The sequence below is a fragment of the Protobothrops mucrosquamatus genome, unplaced genomic scaffold, assembly GCF_001527695.2.
Source record: "Protobothrops mucrosquamatus isolate PMUCROS unplaced genomic scaffold, P.Mucros_1.0 scaffold_224, whole genome shotgun sequence".
Classification (NCBI taxonomy): domain Eukaryota; kingdom Metazoa; phylum Chordata; class Lepidosauria; order Squamata; family Viperidae; genus Protobothrops; species Protobothrops mucrosquamatus.
The window spans coordinates 1,048,138-1,066,060 of NW_015386300.1; the positions used below are offsets into that span (position 1 = coordinate 1,048,138).

The following is a 17,923-nucleotide window of genomic DNA, read 5'->3' on the forward strand; positions in this document are numbered from 1 at the left end:
AATTCAGTCTTATCTAGGTCTTCATGGTTTTGCCTTCTCTGAAGAAATAAAGATGCTACAAATAAATCTTACTACAAATGTTGGCTTTTAACAATTCACACACACCCCTCAATGGATACATGCTCTGTTTCATCAATTTTACAGGGTAGCCATATTACCTGAGCAAAAAGCTATGTCCAAGAAAATGTTAAAAGTTAAAGTCTGTGATGGCTACAATGACATCTATACTGGCAGTAGCTATTAGCAAACTATTTCTCAATATACGACTAATGGAGCCTATCCTTTACAGTCCCATGTCTCAACAGCCCTTAGGTGAAGTGTCACCTAATGACCTCTACATCCCTACTCTCCCCAATGAATCATTAAATCATTAAATTGTATAAGATGGCGGCACCTTGCTTGGCTGTGGCTGCTTTAGCTCTCAAAAGTGTTGGAGTTATTGACGGGAATGAATGATCTGGACTGAAGTACTTTTAAAAAATAGTGACAAGTAAGCAGAGTTGGATTGCTAAACTTTCATACAAACGTCAGTCCATATTGGAGATAAAGGTTTTCAGCGAGAGAGGAACTGTGGAGAAAACTGTTCTGGAGAGTCTGCATGGCCTTGGATTACTACCGGGGAAAGAACAACGGGAGTGCAGGGTGAGATTGGCTGCAATGTCTGGAGGAGCAGGGAGGAAGAAAGGGAATTACTGGAGGTGGAAACAGCGTAGTGCTCAGTGTTTTGAGCAGCGAAGGCAGCGTTTCGGGTGACGGGCAAAGTGGGGCGGCAGCCATTGAGCTGGGAAGTTCCTTCCAATGCTGACCATCTTCGGAAGAAGAGGAGGTGTGACTGAACGAGGAAACGTGGCAAACATGGAGGCCTAACATCTAGGCTAAAAGCTAAACCTTACAGAGTGTCACTTCCATTTATTTTGTTTGCAAATGCTCGCTCCTTAGAGTCAAAAATGGATTACTTGAGGCTAGATTTAACAACAAACCGGGAGGTGAGAATCTGCTATGTCATCATTGTAACTGAGACTTGGTTAAAGCCCTCTGTCCCAGATAGTGCTGTTAGCTTGATGGGATTTTCAACATTTCGGCTGGACGGGAGTTTTGCTCTTAGTGGCAAATCCCAGGGAGAGGGTGTCTGTTTTTAAGTAAATGACAGATGGTGTAATAATGCCAAGGTGGTTTCAAGTCTGTGGTCCCCTGATGTGGAGCTTCTGACCATCAGATGCAGACCCTTCTATCTGCCTAAGGAATTTTCTGTTATCATTATCACAGCTGTGTATATCCCCCCTGATGCAGAGAAGAGGCCCTGAATGTTCTCTATCATACCATCAGTGACCTACAAACTACTCACTCAGAGGGTGCATTTATTGTAGTGGGAGACTTTAATCAAGTTGATTTGAAGGCTACTCTGCCACATTTCCATCAATATGTGCACTTTGCAACCAGAGGGGACAGTACACTGGATCTTGCTTATTCCAACATCAAGAATGCATTCAAAGCTATCCCCTGCCCTCACCTGGGCCCCTCTATCTCTCAGTGCTGCTTATTCCAGCATATAAACCTTTATTAGTCAGAGTGAAACCTACAGTAAAACAGGTGAGGGTTTGGACAGAAGGAGCTATAGAAGCATTACAAGACTGCTTTGAGTGCAGTCTTGGATTGGGGCATGTTTAAAGAAGCAGCTACTGATAACCAACATATGAATGTTGAGGAGTATGCCACCACAGTGTCTGCATATATCCAAAAGTGCATAGAGGATGTCTGTGTCCTTAAAAGCATTGTTGTGAGGGCGAATGAAAAACCATGGCTGACTTATGAGGTCCGCAAGATGCTGAAATGTGGCTTTTAAATCTGGCGACATGCTGGCACTTAGAACAGCCAGAGCAAATTTGAAAAGTGCCATAAAAGGTGCAAAGCAAGCCCATTGCCAGAAAATTCAGAACTTTTTTCAGGACCCAACAAACACCAGGCAAATGTGGCAAGGAATCCAGGCCATCACAGATTATAAGATGGCTCCATCGAGATGCAAGGATGACACAGACTTCCTAAACCAGCTGAATACATTTTTGGGAAGATTTCAGGCATCAAATAGCACTCCTGCTAGGAAAGCTGTGCCGCATCCTGAGACCAAGTGCTTAGCTTTGAAGTCACCTCTGCCCGGAAAACACTGTAGAAAGTTAATATTCGGAAAGCAGCAGGCCCAGATAATATCCCTGGCATGTTCCTAGGGAATGCGCAGATGAGCTGGCTTGTGTTCTTACAGATACTTTCAATGCCACTATTAGTGAAAGCACTTTTCCTTTTTTTAAAAAAATGAGGTGGTTGGGATGGGAAATTAATCAGTTGATTGTAATGCTTAAATAAGCCCTGATGAATTCTTTTGGTAAAATGAAGTAATGGCTTATGGTTTAGCATGTTGTGTCAATCCATCCAATATAATTTGTGGGTGGTTTGCTTTATAGCTTTGTGGTCATTAAATAAATCATAGATTATTATTTTAAGCAAACTATAGCTCAGTGAAGTATTTTTTAGGATTAGCAATGCATGTTCTGGAAAATACAATTATATTTCCTATGAATAGAAATAATAAATAGTATTTTAGAGTCTGATTATGACTGATTGTAATTACTAATTATAATCAATTAGTAAGGGCTAATGTTTGTCCTTATTTTTTTGAGGTATTTTAATAATTTTCTTTAAAAGTAGGTCTCATAACTCGGGTATTTTTTTTAATTTTGGAAAAGTTGGTCCACACATGGTTTGTTTATGCCTGACTTATTTTTTTTTAAAACCTTATAGCTGGCTTGAAACAACACATGAAGCCACAAACTATAATACAGTGGTTTACCACAGTGGTTCTCAACCTATGGTCTGCAGACCCCTGGGGCCTGCGATGTCATCACAGGCTTGGGAGGGGGTCCGTGGCCATGGTCTGTGGCCACAAAAGATATTTAAAGGGAGTTCCTCATGAAGAAAAGATTGAGAACTACTAGTTTACCACGGTGGATGAATCCACACCTGAGTGATGCCAGATTGGGTTCTAGGCTTCCATGCTGAGAGAATGTCAAAATGTGCTTTGTTTTGATAGAAACACATGACTTAATCTACTTGCATCCAACATGCAAATACAAAAAGTTAAGATAGTGTTGTCATGTCATCGTTGTAGTTTGTTTGTAGCTTTCATTATCCAAAGCTTCTGTTTGACTGTAATTTCAGCGCATTTAAATTCTGCTGCAGATAATGTAGTTTCCCAGAAGGTGACAGCATCTTGGTCAAATGCAGTTTGATCTGGGCAATATGTATCCATATGATGCATTTTCAATATTGTAAGCTACTCAGTTTTGGGGGGGACTTGGGTGACCTCAAAAACCCAATAAATTAATTGACTTAAAAGTAAGCTAATTAAGGAGAGATTAGGTAATTCTAGGCCTGTGGGTAGAATATATTTCTAATTCATTTATGACTGCTAAGGGTGGATATATCAATAGAAGATAATATTTGTTGCTCAGGATTAAACTGTAGGATCTTTGTTGCTCTCTGAGCTTGGTGGTTTTGTTGCAGACGTTTCATTACCAAACTAGGTAATATCATCAGTGCACTTCAACCTACCTCAGTCATAGCATGTGATGGAATATCATGACAAGACAAAAGATCAGTATAAATCTATGTGACAGTAACTGGGGGAGAAAGATATGTGAATTTATTTTTGGGAAAGTAAGTCAAATACTTGTTCTCTTTCTTGTGTTAATAGAGGAAGGATCATTTGTCTTTCATAAATCTGTGAGGTTAGGGTGTAATGATCTGTTTAAAATTTAAGTGGAATGATTTATGTGAAATGTGACATGCTTTTGTTTATTTTCTTTCTGTTCTGTCTTTATGAGTCTCCCCTTTGCTCTTTTTCCCCATTTCGTTTACATTTTAAAATAATGAAACAAAAATATGCTGAATAACAAATTATTTGGTCCTTGTTTAGCCTAATCCAATGTGTTATGTGGACCAAAGGAAAGCAGCAGCAAAATACAATTTGGAAGGATATGCTGCATCTTCTTTGTATGACAAATCAAATTTGATTATCTGTTTTTATATTTTCCTTTTCTGCTTCTTGTTAATGTTGGGCTTTAGCGGGAAGCACAGAAATTGATTTCTACTTCATTTGGATGCAAGATGAAGATGCAGGAAAGACTTGTTAGATTTGGCATTGCATTGTGCTCTAGTTATATCTTCCTGCTCTCATTTCCTGTTTCTGTTCCAAAGAATTCTACTGCAATGTACCATATCATCCCTAAATGACTCTGCTTTTTATACTGGTATACTAAAATTGGTGGTATCATTCTGCAATCTGTATCTGTTCTCCGCAGAGGATACATGACTGCCTGGCAGAGGGAAATATCTGTGTCCATTCAAAATGCTGTTTTAGAAGCACAGGTAATTCTTGTTTAGTGACCACAGTTGGGACCAGCACCTTTATAATTAAACGATAAGATTAATCTGTTTCACACATTCATTTTTGTTTCCTCCTAACCACTCCCCATATCCTTTGGAGTGCTAATCCTGGGAAAATTAACAAGAAGGGAATTAATGTTTGTATATGTATTCATTGGAGAGGAAGAGATTACATGCGAATAAACAATCATACAATGGGGAATATACATTGAAAGCAATGCACTGGTACCAATAGCCATAAGCATGCTATGAAAACATCCCAGTGTACTCCCCACTATGTAGTTTACTCTCTTGTAATCCCTTCCACTCCTGTCTCTCCACTCTCTAAATTGGGGGAGAGAAGAAAAACAACAGATCAGTATTAAACAACACGTACTGGCTGTAATGGTGATTAAAATTTATTAAAGTTACATCAGAATAGAAGATCAAACGTTGGTATGGTTTAACAGGATAGTCTGCTTAACATAACAGGCTAGGATGTACTGTGTTTTCCCAAAAATAAAACCCGGTCTTATTATATATATATTTTTGGTTTCAAAAAGAGGCAACAAGTCTTATTTTTTGGGGGGGGGGGGGTCTTTTCCACAGTCTCATCTTGCCGTGGTGGCACCGACAACCCTGCCCAGCTGGCCCACTTCTGCAGCTAAAGGAAATTCCTCTGAAGCTGAGAATGGAGCTCCGGCCTGCATTTTGTCATCAGAGGCCTTCCAGAAATGCCTATGCAGCTGAGAACCGAGCCACGAATTGAATCCGTAGCTTGGTTCTCGGCTGCAGAGGCCTTTCTGGAAGGCCTCTGACAGCAAAATATAGGCAGGGGGATGCCGCAGAAGAAGTGGGCTGGCGAGATGAGGCAGGTGTCGATTGATGGGAGGCCTGTCTATAATGGTAAGCAGGCGTGAGGCAACTCCACCCCCACCCTAGCTTGATTTTTAGGTGTGCGCCTCGCCCCAAAACTAGACTTATTTTGAGGATAGGGCTTATATTAGGTCCACCCCCAAAAATCAAGCTAGGGCTTATTTTTGGAGTAGGTCTTACTTTTGGGAAAACACGATATTTGTTCTAACACAGTGGCTCCCAACCTTTTCTGATACCTCGCACCCCTTACAAAAGTTCGAAATAACAGCAACAAATTATGCATATACTCTATAATTTTGAAAACCCAAATTTTTGCACTCTCTGGAATATCATCTCGCACCCCTGGTTGGGAAGCCCTGCTCTAACATGTGCAACCTCAAATTCCCCAATGCATTTAAACCTAATGTGTTCTTTTATTATGTAAACCCATCTAGGAAAGAAAAACTAATAAGTGGATGACTTAACAAAATAATAAATGCACATTACAAATAATCCATAGAGTGGCCATAACAGCAAGGCTTCCTGTTATCACAGCCTTCTTGTTTTTTTTTACTGGGTGTCACTGTTTTGTACTCAGTACTGCAAATTACATACATGTTATAAGGCTAGTGTAAGTACTTTTAGTAATTGCTACATGGGTTTGTAATCTATTCTTAGAATAAAAGTACTTGGTAATGAAGGGTGAGGTTGAAATTAGTTGCTGCAGAATATTGCTCTATAATATGCTTGTGGCATATGCTTAGTTTCAGAATGGCTACGATTATTGCCTTTCCTGGGTGTCCTTGCTATACTCAGATATCTTGCTATTCACCCATTTCTTCCAAAGAAGAAACAGCAGGACTTGATTAATCTCAAGATCCAGAAGGAGAATCCCAACGTAGTAAATGAAATCAACACTGAGGACCTATATCACACTAAGGCAGTGTACTGAAGACGCCAGCACTTTAACACAGTTATTTTTTTGAAGTTATTTATTTATGGTACCCTTTTACTTATGGTCATATTTGTCTCTTATGATACCCATTTGATTCAATTAATGAGTTTGATTTTAAAATGTTGTAATATTGAGTCTGATTCATTTGTTGATTATGAGCCTATTGGGCAGGCTCTATTAGGCTGCAGGTAATCCCCGAGTAACGAGCATTCACTCAACACTCATTCAAATTTACATGATCAGCGCCCCCTAGTGTTTATGAGCAAGTCCCAAAATTAAAATATTGCAGCACCACAGCAGTCGTTCACCCTTACAAGTGACTGCAGAGGCTCTGCAACATTCGCCCTATTCCCTCCCCCACTCCTCACAACTGCTTACCCTTCCCTTCCTGTTGTGCAGGACTCACCTTGCAAAAATATGTCTGCTCTCTGCTGCTGTATCTTTTCCTTTGAGGGAGAGGAGAGTTGGCTTGGAAATGCTTTTCCCGCTGACAATGGAAGCTCCTGGGTGCCGTAATATTGTGCGAGTTCAAACACCCATTCTCTGCAAAAGAGATCATGGCTCCTGGAAGCTTCCATTCTCTGGCGGAGGAGTGTTTGCTTCGTTTGCACACCTATGGGGCAAAGCATAGAGTCGTCCATGGCCCAGCTGATTGCCTCACTTGTGTGCGCCAGCCTTAGTTTGAGGCCAGGAACGAAGCCTTCAACTGAGCAGGGAGGCATCGTAGGTCCAGGTCCCTGACACCCGCATCCAAGCCTGCAGCAGTGGCAACCACCTGAGTGGCCACGACCCCTCTCCCCAGCCAGTCATCCACCTTGCCCAACATACTCGTCTGGCCGGCCGGTTGGCACAAACCCTCACCACTCTTCTCTTCCTTCTTGTCCTCTTTACTCAAGTGGTGGAAGCAGCTTGGGTTTCTCAGCTCTGTCCGAGTGTAAGAAAGCAGAGGTGTAGCAACAGGATTGCTCTCAAACAATAAGACCCTGGTGTGCTGCTTGCTTACATGCGCCGGCCTTATTGAGAGCAATCCCGCTGCTGCCCCTCTGCTTTCCTCCACTCAGATGGAGCTGAGAAACCCAAGCCACTGCCGCTCATTAACTTTTTATCAGAAGGGAAACCTTGGGAAATTGGATTCTCCCTCTGTGAGCAAATTGGGCGGTTCAAAACAAAGCAAATTTGCTGCGTTTTCAAGCGTTGCATTTGCACACAGAAGGAGCTCCCCATCTCCCCAAGGTCTCCCTCCGGATAAAAAGTGTTTGAGTGGCAGTGACTTGAGTTTCTCTGCTCCATCCTTAAGGAAGAAACCGGAGGCGCAGAGCAGGATTGTCCTCAAGAAGATGCGGGTGTGCTGCTTGCTCGCATGCGCCGGCCTTATTGAGATCAATCCTGCTCTGCACCTCCAGTTTCTTCCTTTCAGGCAGAAAAGAGAAACTCAAGCTGCTGCCGCTCAAACACTTTTTATCTGAACGGAAACCTTGGGGAGATAGGGAGCTCCTTTTGGGAGAAAATGGGGTGATGTAAAAGCAGTGAATCACTGCTTCTTGAGAGCAATCCTGCTCTGCACCTCCGGTTTCTTCCTTAAGGATGGAGCAGAGTGTTTTTTGCTTTTCAGAAGTGATACAGATTGTATATAATTGGCTTGTTTGTGATTTAGAAATGACAGCATAATATATTGATATTTCAAAATATAGAAGAGTTCAGTCTGCCTATTTTATTGGCACAATACATGATGTTGAGTAATGACTGGCTGTATGAACTACAGTAATTAGCCTATTTGCTACTAAACCTGCTGTTCCCCTCAAACCAATTAGTTCATGACACATAGTATAGCATTCTTCACATAATCCTCTTATGCTATATTCCAATCCATATTTTCCAATCCACAGTCAAATTAAAAATAAGATTCCTTTTCTCCATCCCCCTGAATCTCAGGGATTTCTCCATGAACAAAATCCAGTTTTCTAACAAAGCAGTTTACTTTCTTAGTTCTCTATCTATGGTGAAGGGCTGTTTGTAAAACTTAAATTCTGCATCTGGCCTCCCAAATATTTCCATTAATTCTGTAAGTCCCTTTTCTGTATACTTAACCATGGATGAACTGTTGCTAGAAATGTAGATATAGTATGCTTATTATCAGTTTTTTTCTAGAGAAAAAAATGCATTTCTACTTAAGGAAAATAATACAACTGTGTATTCTTTTTTATGATCACTTTGTTTTTTAAGAAGCAAAGTTTGCATTTTTTCTATTTCTGGTCATGGAGACCAAGTATCTTTCTTGAAATGTATGATACTGGAAAATGATATGAACTATGAACTGGATGAAATTTCAGCAAGTTACAAAATGACAAATAAGGTAAATAAATATGGACCAACTCCTCAGCCGTTCCACACATTTTTAAATTGCCAAGGTTGAAAAACACTGATCTGATATATCTATGTGAGGAAAAAATGAGCTCGTTACATACTATGGTTTTTACTATCACTGAAAATGTTCTCCTCCAACATAAGAGGAAATCAGGTACTTTTCAGCTGATACATAATAATGCAGAACTATGCAGAACTGAGTTGTGAGTTATCTCATAAAAAAGGTCCGAAGGTAGTTTTCCTTTCCTTTGAAGGAGAGAACAATTGCAACAAATGCCACCTTCAGTGCTAACTAAACTTTATCAAACTACCAAAACAGCTTCAAGAGTTCTGGGAGACTGATAAATGAAATACACAACAAGAAAATCCAGTGCCAAGAATGCTACTTATTTTGTTTGGGAAATCAAATTTAAGATCCAAGTCTTCTGTTTTGAAATTGATTTTTTTTTTTTATCCACTAGGAGAGCCCATAGTTAGCAGCCAGAAATGCTGAGAGAATACAGTATATTTTTATTATATAAAATACAGGGTTGATCACAGGTTTGAAAACAAAGCATCATGTAGTACTATGATTTCATTATTGCTCACACTAGGAATAAACGTTTAATTTGATCCATAATTATACTTCCATTTCTTTTTGGTTTCATCTCAAACATCAGAGAGTTAAATCTGAATTTAAAACAATGTCTAAGTTGTCTCTTCTGATGAAAAACTGTCTATTGCTAGGGCATCTTCATTGCCTTTGGTAGTCTTGCGGAGAAGTCTAGGTCCAGCCAGTCTAATTATCACAGCTCCAGCAGGAGCTGTGATCAAGATTGCAAGGAAAGCTATTGTCACGATGTACATGCCATATTTTTCTAGCTTTTTATCCTTATATTCTCGTGCTGTATCTAAGGCAGTAGAACCAATTGCAGCCTGCAGACAGATTTTTTTAAAAAGTCACTGATCTGAGTTCATATATTGCACTAAATCATGGTTTCTATAGCCATGATTGATTGAATAAAGCACAGTTGTTAAGATTCAAACATCACATTATGCCATAAAGAGAACTCACAATTTTTTAGTTCACCTATTGTGCTAACAAAAACCTAGACAAAATAGATCAGCACAATTAATAAAGCAGGTTCGTCCATTGTACCTTAAGTTTATGGGATAACTTTCCTTTTTTCTTTTCTATTTGCAGTCAGCCACATCCCTCAAAGTTCTCCTATTTGGAGACACATGCCTCAAATCATGTTTGCTCGGTTAAGATTTTTCTCAGACAATGTCTCATTGCTTGTTATTTGTCTTCTATACAGTATTATTCTAGCACAGCATTTCACAATTGGAGTATCCCTTTGTGTGTGCTTTGACTTCCATAATTTGCCAAGCAGCATGGCCATTTCTGAGAATTTTAGGAATTAAACCCCACGCATTTGGAGGGCATCCAAATTGGAAAATATTGTTTCAGAGGGTATTCTCTACTCATTAACAGTATTTGGAAACATGCAGCATGGCATCATTTTAGATGTGAAACACCCCAAATAAACTGAGTATTCTGATGCTTCAACACAAAGGAATATCTTATACATGTTAGGTTTCAGACCAGTGTAGTTACTCCTGAGAAGTATATTGTATTTCTGGCCGCCTCAGTTATAAAATCAAAAAAACCATAATAGACATGTCTTTATTTGAAAAAAAATAAGAGTGATCAGTTAGTGCTCTTACCCTATGGGCACAATTATATATTCTTAAAAGCATACTGTATTATTTTTTTGCAAAAAAACCCAATTATCTAAAGTTCATAATGATTATATCAAACTCTGAAATGCCTTATGTGAATACCTTTTGAGGATGTTTAAATCTACTTGGGAGTCTCCCAAAAAATTTGATTGGCTAAAGGAGGCTTTGGAACTTCTTGGGTTTTTAGGTCTACTCAGAAATCTTAAACTACTGAGATCAATGGTACTTATTCCAAATAAATGTGTATAAAACCTCAGTTTTGAGTAGAAAGAGTCATAATACTGTTTATTGATCATAGTGAAAAGAGCATTAACCATCTATCTCATAACCAAGACTATTTTTAATTCTTCTTGTCTATACCTAGGACTGAAGGTTGTAACTGCTTCTCTGTTATTGCTTTCCAGTTCAAAGGCTATGTCACTTTCCTCTCATCAGTACTGCATGATAAATTAATTTCCTTGAAATTGAATGTTTATATTTTTGTGAATTTCCTTTTCTAAGCAGTACTGTGGATAAAATGTATTAATGCGTTTGTATTTAAATATACTTTCTTAATAGCATTGATAAACAGCTAAAAATGATAGACAAATAATGTGATTCTCATATTTGCATTAAAAAAACCCATAAAATGCTATAAAACACCCTAAAGGAGTAAAGGATTAACTGTTGCAAATAGTAAGCATTAGAAGAAATAACTGTTGTCATAGGTGATCTAAAACATGTAGCAAACAGTCTATGTGAAGTTTCCCAAGAATGTCCTTGCCATAATCTCGATACCAGTCTGCCTTACCTAACTCATGTGCAGGCATTCAAAAGGAAGACCTCTATATTAAAACAGATGCAAAGAAATATTTGATCCCAAAGCAGGGCTGGGGAATTTATTGTGGCTGGGCAGAAAACATACCAAAAGACAGCAGGTTGACACATACCAATGAGTTCTCTGTAGACCATTTTCTTTACAAACAGCATTCACAACATATATACACATTGCAGTGCTGCCAGAGAATCCCAGGCATGGAAAATCTGTCATTTTCAATCCAAGATAAGAACTTTTCACTACTTTGGAGATCTGGGGTGGGCAGTGGGTGGCCCTCCAAATCTTATTGAATCGTTTTGTAACCAGCATAGCCAGAGGTATGGTAGAAGTTTAGTTCAGCAACATTTGGAGAAACATATTGTCAACGCTGCAAATACTGTATATTCTTGCTTTGACAAAATATGCAAAACTGTCTGGTATTTTTAGAGTTAATGCAGAGCAGAGGAGGGAGGAGGGAAAAGCCCGGGAAAAAGGAATGGAAGTGAATCTTTGCCCTCTGGGCTAATTGGAAGATGTGACTTATGACTGCAAAATAAGGGAGGGGTTTAGAAAGAAAAGTTAGACGCAAGCAAGAGAAATTCAGATTCTGGCATAAACCTCCATGATGTGCCGTCAATTTGTAACACTGTTAATAAAGGCTTTAGGATAAACATGCCTGGAAGTTCTACACTCTGAAAGGCGTGTAGCCGGTGCTGCTGTGCACAGAATTATTGTACGCCACCTCCGAAAAAGGGAGGAGATCAGTCCAGTTCGTCTGTTGGTAAGAAACGTAGCATCTAAGATATTGCTCCACCATTTTGTTAGCGGCTTCTGCGGCCCCATTGGTGGCTGGATGAAAAGCAGATGATAAACCTTGAGATGATCCAATTAATGTAAGGAAACGTCTCCAAAACTTCGCTGTGAACTGCACCTCCCTGTCCGAAATTATTCGCTTAGGGGCGCCATGCAGCCGGTAGATATGTTTCAGGAACAATTTGGTCAGTCGTTGGGCAGATGGGAATCCTTTGCAGGTGATGAAATGAGCCTGCTTCTAGAACAGGTCTATTACAGTCCAGATGACAGTATTTCCACTACTTTCAGGTAGGTCTACTATAAAGCCGATAGCTATTTCTTCCCATGGTTGAGAAGGGTCTGCCATGGGTTGCAGTAACCCAGGGGTTACTGGGTTACTGAATAGATCATATAGTAAATGATCTATTCTGACTTTAGTGTCAAAATCAATTGAAGGCCTATATAGGCTTTTAAAATTTCATCATCAGTCAGGACTCGGTGCTTCTGAATAGAAGAGAGCCATTCTCATATTTTGTCTCTTCCCACCACCTCACTCTACCCATTTGGTGTTAAATATACAGGTATTTACATGTCTTCATTAATGCAACTCCCTTATTTACATAAGGTTCAGGTCAAATATACAAAAATACTCTACCTGGACAGTTGCTTTGGGGATCCATGCCAGTGCAATAAATAACTTTTCCTTCCAATGAAAACCAGAGCCAGACACCAACAAAAACGTAGCCAGAATTCGAACCGCTAAAGCCAAAAACATAGTGGCCAAACAAAACCCTGTAACAGATCAATACTTAATTGTTCCACTTGGACTGGGATAATATTTGTAAGAGCAAATGCCAGGCAATGACAATCTTGATCGATAAAATATAGCTAAATATTTTTCAGATGGAGCCAGTACATTTTATGAAACCAATTAGCTATGGCTGTATTTGTTTATTAATTAGCTCGTTATCAAAAATTAGTGTTTTTTTAAAAATAGGATATTTTATTTGTAGCCATGACTCCCAATTGATCAGGAGCAAATGCCTAGATCTCCCCCAAAAGCAATAATTACTGAACATCGTCTTTATAAGGGAATAGGAGAATTTTGTTGAGATGTACAGATCTCTTCTGCAAACAAGGTCTCTTGCTTTCACAGTAATGCAAAAATAAGATTCTGGCATAATAATACTAAGTTGTAACTTTTCAGGCATTTTATAACTGTCTTGGAAAACTATTTCATTATATATAATCATAAATGGTTATTCATCTGAATGCAAGAGTGTGTATAAACAGAATTTTAGTTGCATGACCAATAACATTTTAAAAAAAAATTATATGTTGGCTGCATGGAGAAATATAAGCATGTTTTAATTTGGAAGAGGCATTCAACTGCTAGTTTATACATTGCTATAAACCATAATATAATTTTAAATCATGATTCATGGCCCACTGTGTTCTATAATGCAATCAATTCTGACTAAGATTCTCATTCTCATAAGGAAGCCAGGCACAATATTTCAGAATGCTATAGCTCTTCTTTGCAAACTTACCAACAGTTTCAAATCCAATATCGGTAATGCAGATTTCAGCTCCAATTAGTCCAAATAGAAATGGTTGGAACACTTGCCATGCAAAAGTAACAACATCTTGCACTGCTTTCTACAAGACATAAGTTTTACATCAACAAGTGTCGATGGTACTTGTGCAGCAGAGTTGCATATCTTAAAATTAATTTGTCCAAGCAAGATACTACTTTCCTTTTTCTAACACTAGAAATTGGATTCTGCCATTAATTGTGAAGAAGTACCATCATCCTTCAAGGACTGAAAGCAACCATTATGTAATTAACAAGAATGTAATTTAGCACTAGAAAAATATTTCAATATTTCAAAGGCCAAAGTTAATGTTTGAAATAGATTGCCTTTATTTTTAATTAAATATACTGTATTTCAATTCGGAATTCTCCAATTTTAACAAATAATGACTCCATCTACATCAAGTATCCAGCCAGCCAGTGCTGCAAATTTCTTTTTCCTGCTGTAGCCCTGCCTTATGCAATATTCTGCTGTCAGAAATTAAAATGGTTCCCAACTTTGTTGGCTTTTTGGAAACCTTTAAAAACTTGGCTGTGTACCAGGGCCTGGGGCTCAGACTGTATTAAGGGCCCTGATACTTGGCTTTATAATTAGTTTATTGATCATCACAGCTGCTATTTGTACTTACTTATTTTGTGGATATTTTTAATGTTTTTAATTTGTTTTGTTTTATAATTTTAGAATTGTAAACCATCCAGAGTTACTTAGTTGAGTTGGACAGCTAAAGAAAATGAAAAACTAAAACCTCACTTCTAAGAGAAAAAAACCCCTGCCTTGCCTTATTATAGCAAATGGTTTCAACTGTTTTTATATGGAGACAAGGGGGAGTCTTGTGTGATGTTCCGGTGAATCCTTTTTGTATAAGAAATCTTGAACCTCTGACTTCTAAACTGCCTGATCTGGTTCTCAGAACCCTGTAATGGATTTGGACTATTCTTCTGAGTTCTTCTACTAAAGCAAATTTCAGGCAAGTTTCTGGTTTGATTACATTTTTGGTCACTGTTTCATCTCTTCAGGCTTGAAATAAAATTGTTAATCTCCACAGTAATTGTATGCCTGTTATTGAAAGTTGAAGCAAGATAGGTTGTTCTGGCAGCAAAACCAATATCCAAAAAAATCTTTATGACTGTTACCTGACTTGTCATTCTTTATCAATTCAAATAAAAATGCTGAAATTGTTTGAAGATTAAATAAGATAGTGAATAAAATGTGTGTGTGCCATGAAATAAACTGACAGTACGTATTTGGTCTAAATCAATAAAAAGAGAAATTGTTCGATTGCTATCAAATCATGTGTCACTTCCTAGAATTATATGGATAGATTTTCTCCAAATGATTTTCTCTTAACTTGGCTTTTAGGTCTTTCGCTGTTGTCATTAAACCTACCTAACTTCCATTTAGCCTTGTCTTCAATTCATCTTTTCCAGTCCCTTTATTGAGCAGCTACTCTGGTAAAACTTGGAGAATGAGTGAGAATGGTCTGTGTGTATACGTTAGCGAACCCTCGCTATAATGTACAGTAACCAATAAAGTTGGATTAACAAAATTATTTGTGTGCTGTATGTCATTTAATGTGAGACATTTACCTGCCCAAGATCCTACAAGAGTTAATATCAAAATAAGTAGAAGGCAACTTTGCTTTAATCCCAATTTTTGGAGTATACACACATTTGGAAGTTTTGCTAACACAAAACAGCTTCCACAGAAGGCATGATCAGTCACAAGTGTTTGTGTTTACTAGAAGGCAAATTGTAAATTTGCTCTCTTTTATCTTTTTTTTCTGCATCCATCACAACAAAGCACTGGGCTAGGCCACCTATCACAGTTATTTTCTCAGTATAACTATGACTCCTACATGATCCCCAAAGGGATTCCTGCAAATATGGGGTTGGCAAACTCCTAGGAAACTTCCATTCAGTTTTTTAACTGTAAGAATCTGAAGAAATATACCTCCATCCCCATACTGATACACATGGGCATCACATTACCTACAGTACCTTTGTCCCAAACTAAGACTAATCAGTTGTGTTAAAAATTAGTGATATCTATTTTTTGCAATCAGAACCGGGACTTTGATGCGTGGTAAGAGAATTCTCACCTTTTCATCAGAACATGCCATTCCAGCCAGAAATGACAAAACAATGACACAGAGTCCTCCAGATCCTGGAAGGCCAAAATGTTTGCAGCTTAAAAGAGAACATGCTGAGAAGCCAATCACAAAGAAGGCTCTTTTCCATACAATGGATTGCTGAAAGAGAAATGGAAAAGGAATATAATTACTAGAGTGCAGCAGGACAAAACATGTACACTGCCTCCAGATGGTAAGTAAAGCATATATCTAAGGAATGTATAATGAAATAGGCTGCCCTGGGCAGTGGGATCATGATGTAATTCCAACTTTCTTTCTAGAGATGTTGATAAGGAAGTGTATATTATCCCTATAAACTCATAACGTAATATTCACTTGCTTGCTGACAGGAAATCCAACTTTTTCACTAATAATTTATTGCTCTGTGCAGAGAAGCTGAAAAACCAGAAAGTTCAAATAGATTATTTTTGTAGCTGCTGGGCTGCAAGCAGTCAGAATTCTCTTTTTAATATTTTAAATAATGACACGATACAGTGTTGCATTTAAAATAATCTTGGGGATGCGATGTTTTCATAGGGTCCTACCACCAATGGTTAAAAAAAGATCTAAAAATTACAGTGGCTTTGTATCTTTTGAGCAGTATATACATTGTTTCCTGAAATGATCAACACTTCTGGACATCTTTATTTTGTCAGCATTTTTCTTCAATTATATGTCTTCTTTTTTTTATCAGTGGTTTGTTTTTCTTCCCAGAAAAGAAAATACATTCAGTAAAATAGAACAACTACATAATGCTTTTGATCAGTCCATCTGGAAGTATTCTAGGACAATGTTTCTTAACTTTGGCAACTTTAAGATGAGTAGACTTGAACTTCCAGCATCTTGGCTGTGGAATTCTGGGAGTTTAAATCCACCTATTTTAAAAATTGCTAAGCTTGAGACACAGTGCTCTAGTCTAGGACACAGGTAATTTTCCATTTTGTCAAATTTCAATAATTCCTACTTCATGAGACATAAATCTGAAATCTACAAATCAGAAAGTTGGATAATTTTAAACCTTTCTCCCAAAGTTCCCCAATAAATGATAACAATGATAGCCTGCCATTAGTCAAGCTAAACCTTCTGAATTTGTCAGTCTGCCCAACTGGGAAGTTCTTAACCTCTTACTCTTGATCCCAGGTCTAGGGGGGAAAAAAAGATTTTTTTTCTAGCCAATGTCCAGAAAAACTAAATTTAACCCAGTTTTGTGCCAATCCTGAATCTATGTAACTCTGTAGTCTTACATGTGCGGAATGTTTTAATGAAAAATTCCCTTAAAAATTACTCATGCCAAATCTATAAAATAAAGCTATTAAAAATGTAGCATATGGAAAATAAGTGACGGCAACACACATATAGTCCAAATAAACCTCATTTATATAAACCCAATACAAGTAGCCCATTGAAGGACTATTTTAAAAAAAACCCCTCCCTTTTAAGACCTGGTAAAGTTGGGGTGACTGGATGGAGTTACGCATTTACTGGTCAGATGCCCTTCCTGATATCATATGGAGTTCACAGTAGATATTTTTTCTTAGCATCTAGGAGAGAAATATCTGCCGCTACCTAAATTGAACTCTCACCTTCCAAGTGGGAGGTGAGTGTCTTCAGCACTAGGCCACCATACCACTCAACTGAAAAACTAATTACTACTTACTAAAATAAGGTCTTAGGTTTCAGGATATATCCATTGCAGAGCGGATGTCTGGAGAGTGATCATCTGGACCTCTTTTAGGGAAACGGGTCTTATTGTTCCTCCTTCATTCTTCTCTTTTGTTTTTCTCTCCCTCTAATACTTATCCCCAGTTTTATAGTGGAATTTAGCCTCTTCACAGGGAGTCACTATTAATAGCTCCATCAAAAACAATGTCCCATCTGTGATATCCTAGGTCTAACTGGCAAAATAGACTTTAACTGGGTGCTAAATCTAGTTTCCAATTTTTAGTCTACTTTTCACCAATTCTGCATTTGTAAAAATAGGAATGTGACACATTTTGGAAGGAATAACTAAATTTCTTCTATTCCAGTTTCTCAGAATGTGCTCAGTTTATCAGATGCTTTTACTGTAAATACAGCCTACAAAAATTTATTTATTTATTTATTATTTATTTCATTAACTTATATGCCGCCCTTCTCCCCACGGGACTCAGGGCGGCTCACAGCATGTTAAAACAACACAAAAACATTTCCCCTATAAAAGCCAATTAAAAACCAAATATTTATAGCTGTGTCATTATTAAAATCATTAAAAATTTTCCCTATTTAAAATTCACCCTAGGTCAGTCCCGCTTGCTGAAAAA

General features: G+C 38.2%; 1 protein-coding gene across 1 annotated transcript in view; it reads right to left on the reverse strand.

Moving 5' to 3' along the window:
• Positions 1-9,277: 9,277 nt before the first annotated feature.
• Positions 9,278-17,923, reverse strand: part of LOC107298862 (sodium/hydrogen exchanger 9B2-like) — a 21,611-nt gene continuing 12,965 nt past the window's right edge. Inside the window, exons 9-12 of the mRNA XM_015828230.1 lie at positions 15,594-15,743; positions 13,451-13,559; positions 12,556-12,692; positions 9,278-9,505 (exon numbers count right to left, since the gene is read on the reverse strand). Coding sequence (XP_015683716.1) covers positions 9,278-9,505; positions 12,556-12,692; positions 13,451-13,559; positions 15,594-15,743 — 624 coding nt within the window. The remainder of the gene's footprint in view (positions 9,506-12,555; positions 12,693-13,450; positions 13,560-15,593; positions 15,744-17,923) is intronic.